Source organism: Bubalus bubalis, chromosome X, assembly GCF_019923935.1.
Source record: "Bubalus bubalis isolate 160015118507 breed Murrah chromosome X, NDDB_SH_1, whole genome shotgun sequence".
In the NCBI taxonomy this organism is placed as follows: domain Eukaryota; kingdom Metazoa; phylum Chordata; class Mammalia; order Artiodactyla; family Bovidae; genus Bubalus; species Bubalus bubalis.
This window is the reverse complement of record NC_059181.1, coordinates 64588899-64602659: the sequence shown is the minus strand read 5'-3', so window position 1 is coordinate 64602659 and position 13761 is coordinate 64588899. Positions and strand designations below refer to the sequence as shown.

The window sequence follows — 13761 nt, the reverse complement described above, 5'->3', positions numbered from 1 at the left end:
TCCTGGGTCTGAAAGATCCGCTGGAGAAGGGATAGGCTATCCACTCCAGTATTCTTGGGCTTCCCTTGTGGCTCAGCTGGTAAAGAATCTGCCTGCAATGCAGGAGACATGTGTTCGATCCCTGAGTTGGGAAGATCCCCTGGAGAAGGGAAAGGCTACCCAATTCAGCATTCTGGCCTGGAGAATTCCATGAACTGTATAAGTACATGGGGTTGCAAAGAGTTGGACATGACTGAGCGACTTTCACTTAGTTTCACTTTCATGTATGGTTGTGAGAGTTGAACCCATAAAGAAGGCTGAGTCCCAAAGAATTGATGCTTTTGAATTGTGGTGCTGGAGAAGACTCTTAAGAGTTCCTTGGCCTGCAAGGAGATCAAACCAGTCCATCCTAGAGGAAGTCAGTCCTAAATATTCATTGGAACAACTGGTGCTGAAGCTGAAGCTGAAGCTCCAATATTTGGCCACCTGATGCAAAGAACTGACTCATTGGAAAAGACCCTGATGCTGGGAAAGATTGAAGGCAGGAGGAGAAGGGGATGACAGAGGATGAGATGGTTGGATGGCATCACCGACTCTATGGACATGAGTTTAAGAAAGCTGCAGGAATTGGTAATGGACAGGAAAGCCTGGCTTGCTGCAGTCCATGGGGTCACAAAGAGTCAGACACGACTGAGTGACTGAACTGAATATTTGATACTAAAGTTCTTCTTGGAAATCTTATAAGTCCATCAAACCTTAGCTACCTTTGACCCCAACAAATAAAATCCTCTTTAGATTTCAGAGGCTCTCTGGTATTTTGGTAAATCTAAATGATTGTTGCCTTTAACTTTTCCAATATATAACATATATATATATATATATATATATATATATATATTTAAAAACATGATTCATGCTGTGAGTGAAACCAGGAAGCAGTACAGTGTTGAAGCAGGAATGTTGTTCACTTCATTTGTCTTCCTGATCCTTGTACTTGATTTCACATGACAGTGTCTACATTACATACTTGTATTTTCTGTGAAATAAAAACTTAAATAAATCTTGGCAGTTTGATTTTCTAAAAATAAAAAAAAAACCACTTTCTATATCTATACATATTCCTTATAGTACAACCCAAAGTGGCAAAAAGAACATATTCATTAACAGATCCAAATACATATAGCCTGTCTGTAGCTTGTAAAAATAAGAAAAAAGTATATAAACCCAATATTATGCTTAGTAATTAATGCATTCACTTACCTAGAAATGATCTAAGTATATAATGAATATCCATCAAGTAACTCAATTTAGTATCAACCCAAAGTCTTCATTTACCTAAAGATCTTATAAATTATCATCAGACTGACATAATTACTGTTGAAATAAAGTTTTTCAGAATAATGACTCAATTCTGTTAAATGAATTTGCATTTGTCATAATCTCAAACATTTATAGAGGTAACATTAGCTTATTCAATCAGTAAACGTGTACAAATTTAGGAAGAATATACCCAACTAGAATAAAAATCCACATTTATATTATACTTAACAATGATAAAGAAAAGCTATAACTGATTTTAGTAAACCAAAATTATTAAGTTAGTCTTGTTTGCCAAAGATTTACCTATATTAGGCAAACATAAATTCTTAAAACATTTGAGCTTATTTTTATAGGAATACTTTTTCAGAACATTAAAAGTCTTGAAATTCAATTTCCTTATTTTCTGGGAATTTTAGAAATATTCTGTTTATCTAAACACTTACTTATTTCTATAAACCAATGAGAATAGAGTTCTTTAAATATAAGAAAAATATTAGGAAAATATTACAGAGTGATGAGGCCTTTCTGAATTACAGACATCATTATTATTATATTCAGGCTACTGCCATAGGAGAAATGTTCATTAATAAAGAACATCTCAAAGAAAAGGAAAGGGGACCTGTAGTTTTATAAAGGCAGGTAAACAAGATAATCATCTGTGAGTCTTATGAGAGTCATGAGGAAGCATGAAAATGGTTCTTTCTGGAATATGCCAGGGCAATGTGGTCTTTTGCAGTTAACTGTTTCTCAGAGAACAAAGGATGAGAGGTTTCCTACTCACACTGATTTCTAAAAGCACAGGGCTCAGATAAATTTCAGTACTGTCAATGAGATGACTCTGCTTTGTCAATTTTGTCTATAGAATTTCTCTGTGTTCTCTTTTATATGCCATACTATTTCTGCCTGCCTTTTTTGTTTTGTTTGGTTTTGGCTTTTGTATTTCTGTGCTATGACCTGTCTTCCTAACTTAATTTTAGGCTCTCTGAGGGAAGAAATTATGTCTTGCATTGATTTGTATTTTCCCTCCTTCCCTCTTTTTGCCTAAAACACTTAATGTTCCATCCCAACTACCTAAAAGTTATTGATTTCAGTAGAAAGACACATTGCCTCTTTCTTGATGTGCTAAAATGGTAGGTAGACTCAAAAATTGTAAGCTTTTCATAATTGGAAAATAGCATCCAAGAACCTTAAAAGTTACATATTCAATTCTTATTTATAGAGAATTCAAGGTTGGACAAACCTTTTCCTCTAACTGGTTTCAGTCTGGCTGCATATATAATGCCAGTCTATTCTTTCGCTAGATGATCACCAAGTTCACCTTCATGAGCAAAGCCAATGTCTAGTGATATTTTTACCAACTTCCTGCCGTCTAGTGTACCTGTCTCATTGACGTAGTCTGTGAACCAGGGCATTGTGCAGCATATGAAATATAGAAGAGATTTCATGAAGAAATTTATGCATTGTGTAGGCAATACAAAGGCTTTACACTCTTGGGCTTCCCTGGTGGCTCAGTTGGTAAAGAATCTGCCTGTAGTGCAGGAGACCTGGGTTTGATTCCTGGGTTGGGAAGATCCCCTGGAGAAGGGAATGGGCTACCCACTCTAGTATTCTTGCCTGGAGATTTCCATGGACTGTATAGTCCATGGAGTCTCAAAGATTCGGACACGACTGAGTGACTTTGACTTTCCACAGTCTCATAGTAGCCATTTTAACTGATGCTTATGCCTAGAATTCTATTTCAAGTAAAATATTGGGGAGAATGTAGGAAAAAATGGACTGAATATTCAGTCTGTGGAAGCAAAAGAAACTGAAGCATTTAGAATGAGTTCTTAAAGAACAAATTATAACACATGTTTGATGATGTTCTTTTACATCTACTCAACAAGGCTTAATGGAAGAGTAATAAAAGAGTAGGTTAATATGCTGACAAGAGGTTAAAGTGACATGGTATCACTGATAGCAACAATATTAAAGGACATCAGTGAAGTCAGTGAAGACAACATAAGTGAAGGAGCCAGAAAAACTTTTAAAGAGGCTGCTTCAATCATCATTGTAATAATTACATTTATTGTAATAATTACATTTATGGAAAGGCAACCACACTGTACTGTCCAGGAGGTTATGCATTTGTACATTCTACACTCAGCTTTTATGAGCAACAAGTCCAAGATGTACTAAAAAAAATTCTAGATTATGTCATAGGGTCAGGACAGAGAAATCAAATCTCCAACACCTTCTACAAATGGCTGATCAGTACAGTCTTTAATGCCCCTTCTAGATTCTAGCTTTCTTAAGCTCCTTTAAGTAGTAATCTGTGTTCATCATGATGACTTCAGGGTACTACAGTTTTTTTAAAATGACTCCTGAATCATTAAAAAAATATTCTGTTTTGTTCAATATAGTTATATTATAAATCTTTGAAAATCAGGGATCCTGAATGAAAAATATTACCAATCAACCTAAATATTTAGTTTACAAAAACACTTCATTCCCTGGCCATTCTGGGCCATTTACTATATAATCTTTGTAGGTATGTTTTTGTTTTTCTTAAAAGAAGGGGGAATTGTAAGGGAATGGATCTCAAGGGTTAGATCCTTGGCTATAAAGACTCCCTTGAATTGCTTGTGGCTATTGGCTAAAGCAACTTGTTTTCTTGCAGAGATGAAGCATCTGGTTTTTGTTATCTCAATGATGCTGTCCTGGGAATATTACGGTTGCGACGGAAATTTGACCGTATTCTCTATGTGGATTTGGATCTGCACCATGGAGATGGTAAGCCTTCACTTTCAGAGGAGCTTTGCTGCTAGGACTGGCAGGCTTTTATCAGTAAAGCTGTTTCTAGGCAGCTGGTAACAGGAGAAATACCTCTTGCAATTGAAATTTTCCTAATTGAGAATCCTAAAGTAGGTCGAGATTCTTTTAACTGATGTAGTTCCTCCTTTGATGACCAAGCTGCTTCAAAATACCAGGTTCCTATCATTTCTCCTCCCCTCTCCTCCAGTAGTGAAGCTCTCCAGTAGAGAATTTTAGGAAGTGGAGATCAGGGCAAGATTTCTGAGTGTGTACTCCAGTGCTTAGTAACCTCCATCCGGCCACTTCCATAGGTTCTAAATGAAACCTGCAGTCAGAACTGAGCGTCCTGAGGCCGCTCTTAAAACAGAAGGGATGCATGATGGACTAACACTCTGAATTTTTCACCAACAGGGATATCAACTCATGTAGTAATCAAGATCTGCGCCACTTGCTTTGTGTTGTTAAAATTTTTAATCTTGCACAAACCCAGGGCATCTTCTCTAACTTTTAGTAGTAGCAGACTGTAACAATTTGCCTTAACCACATTAATCCTCTCTTAGAAGACTTCACTAAAAGGTTATATGCAGCCCTCCTGTGTACCTTTCATCTAGAATGTAGAGCTTAAGTGACAGTTACCCTCATTCTATTTCTCTTATAAATATAGCCCGTGTATCACATATATTTTCATCAATCTAGGAACACTTATCTAGTAAAACTAGTTAAGAATATACCCTTCCTGCTCCCCACATCAGTGATTGCTGCTTCCCTGTTTCCAGGGATCTTTTGAGACAAACTAACATAATCAAGGCATAAGAGTAGTATATCATGGAAGCTGGGGTCAGCTTTACTGCCAAAAAAGAAAAAGAAGGAAGAAATTGTGGGAGAGATAGTAGTAGTTCAACTAGATGGAAGCTTCCATGGAATGGTGACAGAAAATTAAAGGTAACAGAGGAGAGAAGAGTTAAAACAACCAACACACTACTTCGAGAACCATGTCCAATGAATATAATACTCAACCAATGCAAAACACAGCTTTGCTCAAAACCCTTCAGAGATGCTGATTGCTTATAACAAGGGTAACATTTGGCCTGTGGCTTGTCTTTGTATGATCAGCAAGCTAAGAATGGTTTTTTACATTTTACAATGTTGTAAAGAAAAACATGCAATAAAGACCATGTAGTCTACAAAGTCTAAAATACTGTGTAGCCACTTGGTTTGCTAACCATTGACCTACAGCAGTGGTTCTTAAACTTGACTGCAGATTAGGATGACCTATGGGGGGAGGTGGCAAATTGTAAAATGCAGATCCCTAGGCCACATTCACCAGATATTGGATTTAGTAGGTCTGGTATGGAACCTGGGAGTCTCCATATTAATAACACCCCAGTTGTTCCACAGGCTACACTTTGAAAACTGGTAGTCTTCAAGGTAAAGTCCACATTATTTGCCCTGTCTTTCAAGGCCTGCCTCAAAGAGGCCACACTTCCTCTCTCCAGCCTCCTCTCTCACTGCTTGCTGTCTATGCTACTGTACTCAGTGATACCCGGACACATCTCACTGTTCCCACCTTCCTGACTTTGTGGTTCTTTTTCCTAACCTAGTTTTGCATGCTCTTACCCTTTTATATCTTCCAGTTCTGCCCAAGAGCTCAAGTTGGTAGTAAATCTGCTCTGACCACTCCTGTCCAAGTAGTTTCTCCCCTTGCTCATGTCCTGTATTGTTTCTATCACTGATATGATATTTAATTATATGTTGTATTACTAGTGAATTCTTTAATGTGTCTGTGTCAGTTCCTCCAGAGCACAGATCAAGTTTTGACTTCTTTCTGTCCTACACAGTGGCAGGAACAAACAGACCTATGCCTATAGTAGTGGTTCAGTAAAATAGTTGTTGAATGAATGAGTGATTTTGAAATTCAAACTCTTTGTATCAGAGTTCAAGAATAGAATCAAGTCTATTGAACCATGTAAGAATGAATGAAATAAGACTGTCACCTGAAACCATTCTTCCATTTGCAATGTTATTTCTGCACCATTTAGAGTTTCCTGTTTTAGCCAACTTTTATGGTGTGTTTCATTTCAGTTTATTTCCCCTCTTCAGCACCTCCCTTCCAGTGACCCCTGCCCCACCTCCAAACACTTACACATTTGGTTTATTTTAAATCTCCCATGATTCCATAACTAGCACCTCGCAGTGGCTTCACCAGCACCCCTACCCCATCCTCACTTTCTTTCAACTACCTAGCCACTCTTCCCTTTCACACCAAGCCCCTTATCCTCCTCTCTATGTCCTTTCTTAAAGTAAGATTTTCTAACAACACCTAATGGCATTTCCCATGAGAAGTGATACAAATGGCTGTTAAAGAAATGAAAAGGTGCTTAACACCCTAAGACTCAGAGAAATGCAAATTAGAACAAGAACATTCTTTCTGCCTAAGATTAAAAAGAATGATACCTAGTGTCAGTCATGATGTTGAAAAAGGGTAACTCTCATACACCACTGAGAGAAGTATAAATTGGTACCACCTTTCTTGATGGAGAAATAATCAGGATTTTCATGACTTGTACTTGTTTATACTTCCATTTCTAAGTTAAAATACTAGTTTAATTTATTTTCTTTGGTTTACTTAATGCTTTGTGCCTGGAGCCTTTAACTTCTGTTAACTGCCTCCCTAGGGCAAAGCATAAAGCTTGGGAAATTCAAACATACCTGAGATATACAAATAGAGTTAATATTTTTTAAGGTCTCTGTTGGCCTCTAAAGAAGACTGAAGCATTAAGTAAACAGAGACAATTTCTTTATTTGAAGTATAAAAGAGGGTAATACATGAATTTGCTAACAGTCCTCCCATTTTACAACCAGATTATCTGAATACAGTATGACAATTATGTGATTCTGGGAGGAAAGTGTAGAGGTAAGCAGGGTGTGTATCTGAAGAAGTCGTGGCTTATAAGAGACATCATCTATCTCCCAGGCCTCTTTTTTCTGACTCTGTTAAAATGAAAAGGAAACTCCTTTCTTGAAGTTTTTCCTTCTATCTTTTTCCAGGCTTCAAAAAGCTGTCATCAAGCTGCTATTAAGGGCTACTTTCAGCCTTCCATGTTTTAGCCAGAAACATGTACTTAGTATACATGGAACTTTGGGTGGATTGCATTTATAACCAAATCTGTATTATAGAAAGGCATTTTAAAGTTAGATTTACACTGTGTAGTGCATAATGTTGGTATAGATGATGTTTTTCAAAGGGTTGCCATATTGTACTTCTTTGAAAAAAAATCCCAAGAATGTAACTTAGAACCAATGAAACAAAACAAAATATAAAACTTCCAAGATGGTGCCAGTTTCCTTTATGCAGCTCTGTTGATAATACATCAATTCTGAGCTCTAGTCCTTCCCCACCTTTTAGAACACATTGTGAAAGACAGCCTGGGCATCCCCATTGCTTGGAAATGTCCAGCTTTAATTTGAATGAATTTGAGAAGGAACCCTAACTTCACTTGGGGCTCATCCTATAATGACAGAGATTCAAGACCTGAGTTTTGTTCCTTTTATTCCACAGCTTGCTAGCTTTATTATTGCTACCTTCTCTCTCTTCCTTCCTCCAGCTGCTTTCTAGAGTTTCAGTTGTTAAAACAGGAGTTGCACTTATAAAGTGTTTCTTCTGCCATTTCTTTCTCTGGTAGGTGTAGAAGATGCCTTCAGTTTCACCTCCAAAGTCATGACGGTGTCCCTGCACAAATTCTCTCCAGGATTTTTCCCAGGCAAGTGATCTGTGTGCTCAGTGTTACATATGAGGAATAAATACTGCAGTTTTTCTATACATTTCTTATATCTTGTATTTGGATAGCTACATGCTGTGAATACCTTGTTGGTGCTACCCCATGCAAAAATTTAACAGAGGTCATTTCAGGTGACAATGATAAAAGGAATGTAACGCTGCTGCTTTTTCCAGATGATTTTCATTGATTGTCGAGAGCTCACTTACACTTACCGGACTATCAGATAGCCTGTATAACCCCCAACATCCTGATAAGTGCAATGATATATTAATATTATGTCAATCTAAGGTGTATGAGAAGTCAAGAAGAGAAGTTTCTCTCTTTTTTTATTCATTTGGTCCAGCAAGATGGAGACTAAAGTAATTTATTTTCTTATGATTTTCCTACTTCCCCGACATTATTTACAAGTTTTTTCTTATTCACTAATTTCATTCCCTTAGAAACCATCGTTCATTCAAACTGTTCTCTTAATTGACCTTTTGATTTTCTGAATTCCTACTCAGAGAAGCCTTCATATTTTCTAATTCTCATGTTCTTAAAACTGTTCTTGGCGCTCCTCTCTTTGACAGGAACAGGTGACGTGTCTGATGTTGGCCTAGGGAAGGGGCGGTACTACAGTGTAAACGTGCCCATTCAGGATGGCATACAGGACGAGAGGTATTACCACATCTGTGAAAGGTATGACAGCAGTGCTGAGCCAGTAACAAGCGCATTACATTTCTATTAGATGAAATGGCCTCTACTCTCACAGAATTCTTGTTTTCAAAGAAAATTAAAAAGCAACTATATACCCACATGCCATTTGTACACTGCTCACTATGCTTATTTGATCAGGTAGCCAGCCCCTGTCTGGGGGAGCAGAGTGTTTGGACCAGAGCCAGACTATCGGTTTGATCTTACCTGCCACCCCCTAGCGGAGAAGGCAATGGCACCCCATTCCAGTACTCTTGCCTGGAAAACCCCATGGACGGAGGAGCCTGGTAGGCTGCAGTCCATGGGATCGCTCAGAGTCGGACACGACTGAGCGACTTCCCTTTCACTTTTCACTTTCATGCATTGGAGAAGGAAATGGCAACCCACTCCAGTGTTCTTCCCTGGAGAATCCCAGGGACGGGGGAGCCTGGTGGGCTGCCGTCTATGGGGTTGCACAGAGTCAGATACGACTGAAGCGACTTAGCAGCAGCAGTTTGTTTTCCATTACGGAGATCTGCTTCCATCCACTGGTGTGAATATTAGAGAGTTCTTGAGTTCTATCAGTTGTGTTAAAATTGGAGTCAGAAATTCTGGGTTTTTTGCAGTATAGTTAGAGTTTAAATTAGAGCCACTTGTAGGCAGACAGTTTACAGCCAGGGTGTAGACCAGACCACTGGGACTAAAAAGCCCTACACAATGAGGAAAAGGGTGGCTAAACTCATATTCATAAAAAACTGGGATCGCTCAGGTACAAATTCATTGCTGACATTGGCAGTAGAGAAAGTGAGTCTGACTAGAAGTCAGCAAGTCAGCATAAGGTAAGTAATGGGGATTGAGGTGTTTTTGATCCCTCTCTCACTTGGCTCAGATTTCTCCCAACATTCTGGTGGAAAGAAGGGCTTCCCAAAGGAGCCCGCACTGGCCGTCACAACTGGCAGTTGTATAAACAAAGTAGAAGTATTAAAAAATAAAAACTTTATGGTCCAAAGGTGCCTCTTAGCTCAAGAGATTTGGCATGTCAGGTCATCAACTGTAGCAGTAGCCTCTTCATATTTTGATCATGTGCCCTGGCTACTACCTCTGTATTGTCAAACTGAAAAGGCTCTTTTTTTTTTTTTTTCCAGTCTGCCATTGATGGTTTTAATTACCCTTCTTTGTTTCCCTTAGGCTCTGTTCTGTCCTTGAGATGTGCAGATCAGAGTTGCTGACGTAACTTTACCAATGATATCCTGTGGTTCTGTGTAAAAGGAGAATTATTTTGTTTTTCTTTTAATTCTCTTATTGACAGTATCCAACATTTTGTTGCCCTTTTTTTGCCATAGCAGGAAACTAGATTGTTCTCTTCAGTACTCTGTCCACAGGGTTTCCTAGAGCTTTTTCATGGGCCTTAATTGAAAGGTCAGCACCCATCATCCTGCAAGTGTAGCTTGTAATCTCTGGCCCTCCCTAAACGGATTACCTTACATGTGCCCCTGTTGAAGCTCATCTGTCAGTCATGAAACCTCCTGAAGTCTTCCTTTCTTCCCCATCAACTTGGCATTTCACTGCCTGGAAAAGCTGAGCATCATCTGCAGACTTGAGGATTTCCCAGCACCCACCCCCAAACAAGTCTACTACTTACCTTTCTTCAGTCAAAAAAATGTCTGTTTCTCCCCTATTTCTCTCTAAACCAGTTCTTCCTACATGATTTTTAAAAATTGTTATCCCATAGTAATTCATGTTTAAAAATAGCCTTGGTATCAAACTTAATTAAACGTTTTAAAAGTGAATTTAGCCTGGAGGAAAAGATCCATGGAGGATCACACATGATTACCATATTGCCACCTCTACCCCAGTGTATACAGGAAGCCAGCATTTAGGAAAGATTCTTCTAGCTTGTGTACCAGAGTACAAGACACTCATTTGTTTATAGTTACCGGGGCCCCTTTTGCCGTTGCAGCTCCACCAGCAAACTGTACGGAGATCACCCAGAATCAAAACCCAGGCTCCGGGTTTTGATTAGAGAGACAGTCACTTTTCCCTTTGATTTCTTTCAGAAGTCAAGTGTGGTTGGGGCATTATGTGAAGGCACCTCTGATCCCAAGGGTGCCAAGAACACTTCCTGACCCAAACATCTGTCCCAACTGTTGGACTAATAGCTGATGAAATTCCTTTAAAAGGAAACATACTTTTGTTCTACAATGAGAATTAGGCCTTAAATGGAATTCTGGCCCAATCTCTCCTCCTCATCCACACTCTGCCATTTCATAATAGCAGATTTTGAAAGGGTTAGAGCATGAGCACCCTGAGCATTCAGAGGAGCAGTAGTGGGAAAGGGGCACAAACAATTTTTGCCAACTAGTTTTGCAGAGGGTCAGCTCTAGTAACTGTATCACTTAGTCATTATGCTTTTGATTACTTCTAGTTTGTTGCCTAGAATCAGAGTATCTTGTTCATTTACCACTATGACATCTGGTTCATCTGCCTACCTCAAAAGACAGAGTAGACAGGAATAGCTTACCCATGTAAAAAAGTCATTCAGTTCATCTTCAGTCTCTTTTTCATCCTTTTTGTTCCATGAGCCTACTGGTTTTCTGACTCCTTACCTGTGAGAAATATAGGACCTCTTTTTGCTGGTTCACTTATAAGATGCTCTAATTTTAGTTTGCCACTGGTTTGCCTCTGAACTATCTTTCCATATTGAATTTAGGAGCCCTTTTTCCTTCCCTTCCTTCCTTCTTTTCTTTATGGCTTTTTCCTCTGCTATAGCCTTTTTTTGACTTTAACAGCTAGGCAGGAACTTCATGGTTTCATCTTAAGGTTAAACATACCCTCTTTATTTTTTAAAAAAAAATTGTCTTAGGGTTTCTTTCTTAATAGGCCAGATATGGAATCTTTACATGAAGATTTTCAACACCAGAAGTTCCATTTTATGAAAAAGACAATTTCACAGTGAGAGATCCCTAGGTCATTCAGTGCTAATTTAGAAGGGCAAGGGTCACCATTCCCCAAAGCCTCCTGTAATTTATATACAGGCAAAATTTGATGGGCGAGTAAAGCTGTTTTGCCAAAGAGACCATTTCCTAATTACCAAGCTCTGTCATCTGAAAAATACTGTTCTGCCTTTATTTAACGTTTGCTCTCTAGTTGTATTTGAATGCAATGTGAGATAGTCTTAATAATGTTTAAACTATTACTCAAGAGGCTGTGTTGGTGACTTTGGGGCTTCCCTGGTGGCTCAGAGGGTAAAGCATCTGCCTGTGATGCGCAAGACCCAGGTTTGATCCCTAGGTCGGGAAGATGCCCTGGAGAAGGAAATGGCAACTCACTCCAGTATTCTTGCTGGAGAATCCCATGGACAGAGGAGCCTGGCAGGCTACAGTCCATGGGGTCGCAAAGAGTCAGACACAAATGACTGGCTACACTTAGCATAGTTAAGGAATCTAAGAAAAGGACAAATAACCAAGTACTTCCTTGCAGTTGATTCAAGAGAGGTACTGCTCTGAAACCTTGAATCTTGCAGGATGACCAAACTGTTTGCCCACTGTGAACTGTCCTGACATATGGATAGTTTGAAGAAGAATTTTAGAGTTGTGTTCAAACTTCTTAGTTTTTACCCCATCTATCATTTTAGAGCCCTAACATCCAGAAAGCATTCTTTACTAAACATCCAGTTACTAGGATATATCTCACAGAAAGGTTATATATATGGTGCCTTCCTATACATATATACATATATATATATATATATACACACACATATATAATGTTATGATACAAAGCATACTGAGATTGACACACTCAGGAAAAAATTACATTTTATTAAGAATATTTGACTATTCAACTTTGTAAAATAATTAATTAGAGACACTGCATAAATATTTTGCCAAAAGGAAAACACATTGTTAAACAGACTTCTCAATGAATAGGACTTATGAAAGGCCCTATTAAGCAGGGCTTTTCAATCAGTAGCAGTCTTTATATCCACATATGCAATACTTTGCTAGTAAGAGCAATCAGCCTGATCAAAGAAATAGTCTTATTCTAGTGAACTAGGGTTCACAGTAGTAATTATTAAAATAAAAATCTTCCTGTATTTGGCCTGTTTACCTTGAATTCTGTGGCTTATACGCTGTAACCCAAAATTAAAAGAAACCTTTTTTTCCCCCATCAAAGACCACTGACCTAAAGAAAAATTCAGAGATTCCAGAAGTTTAAAAAAGCAGCAGCAACAACACAATTTTTGTCCCTTCTTTTTTGAGAAAAATATTATACTTATCTATTTTAAGTAAAGTTTTTATTGCTCTTCAAACTGGTTTTTACAAACATTAATTCTACTATGCTTGGGATAACCAGGATAGCCTACCTGGAAAGAACTTGCTCTCTAGGACCACAGTAGGAATAGCTCATTGAAGGAATAGCTCCTTTAAATTCAAGCTTTTATTTCTGTGGGGAATTCCTTCTTCTGTCTATACTGAGCTCCACTGCTATTCAATGAAGAAGAGAAAAAAATCATATAGTGACTCTGCAGTTTATATTTATTGTATGAGAATTTTCCTTAGATCCTGACATGGCCTCTGAAATATAAGTCAGGACTGTTTTAAGCACAAGAATTCATTCCTATAGGTCTTGAGCCAAAATTCACGTCTCTGAAGCCACTCTGACCTTCCTACAAAAGAACTGACTGCCTTAAGTCACCCTATAGAATTTTTAAGACGTTAATTAACAAGAATGAAAAGGGAACTACCAATGCAATAACTTAGGGGATTTGCTTATATTTTAGTATAATGATGAGCTTTCATTGTGGCTCAGACAGTAAAGAGTCTGACTGTAATGCAGGAGACCCAGGTTCAATCCCTGGGTTGGGAAGATCCCCTGGAGAAGGAAATGGCAACGCACTCCAATACTCTTGTCTGGAAAATCCCATGGATGGAGAAGCCTGGCAGGCTACAGTCTATGGGGTCGCAAAGAGTCAGACACAACTGAGCAATTTCACTTAGTATAATGGCACTATTTTATTCATTCACTTGACAAATATTTATTGTCTCTGCTTCATGCCCACCCTGTACATAGGTTCTAGTGGTGGTAAACATCCTGGAGCTGCCACATCCTGGAGCTTAGCTCCTAGGGAGGACTTGCCTGCGCCAGGAATTACACTGATCATTTATTTGATTTTTTCCACTTCATACTTCTAACAATATACAATACCTGCAAAGGT

At 38.5% G+C, this 13761-nt stretch overlaps 1 protein-coding gene across 2 annotated transcripts in view; it reads left to right on the top strand.

Moving 5' to 3' along the window:
- HDAC8 (histone deacetylase 8) overlaps nucleotides 1–13761 on the top strand; it is a 248094-nt gene that overhangs the window by 63880 nt on the left and 170453 nt on the right. For both annotated transcript variants that reach the window (XM_006070018.3, XM_006070019.3), the window contains exons 5-7: nucleotides 3959–4071; nucleotides 7776–7853; nucleotides 8441–8549. In XM_006070018.3, coding sequence (XP_006070080.1) covers nucleotides 3959–4071; nucleotides 7776–7853; nucleotides 8441–8549 — 300 coding nt within the window. The remainder of the gene's footprint in view (nucleotides 1–3958; nucleotides 4072–7775; nucleotides 7854–8440; nucleotides 8550–13761) is intronic.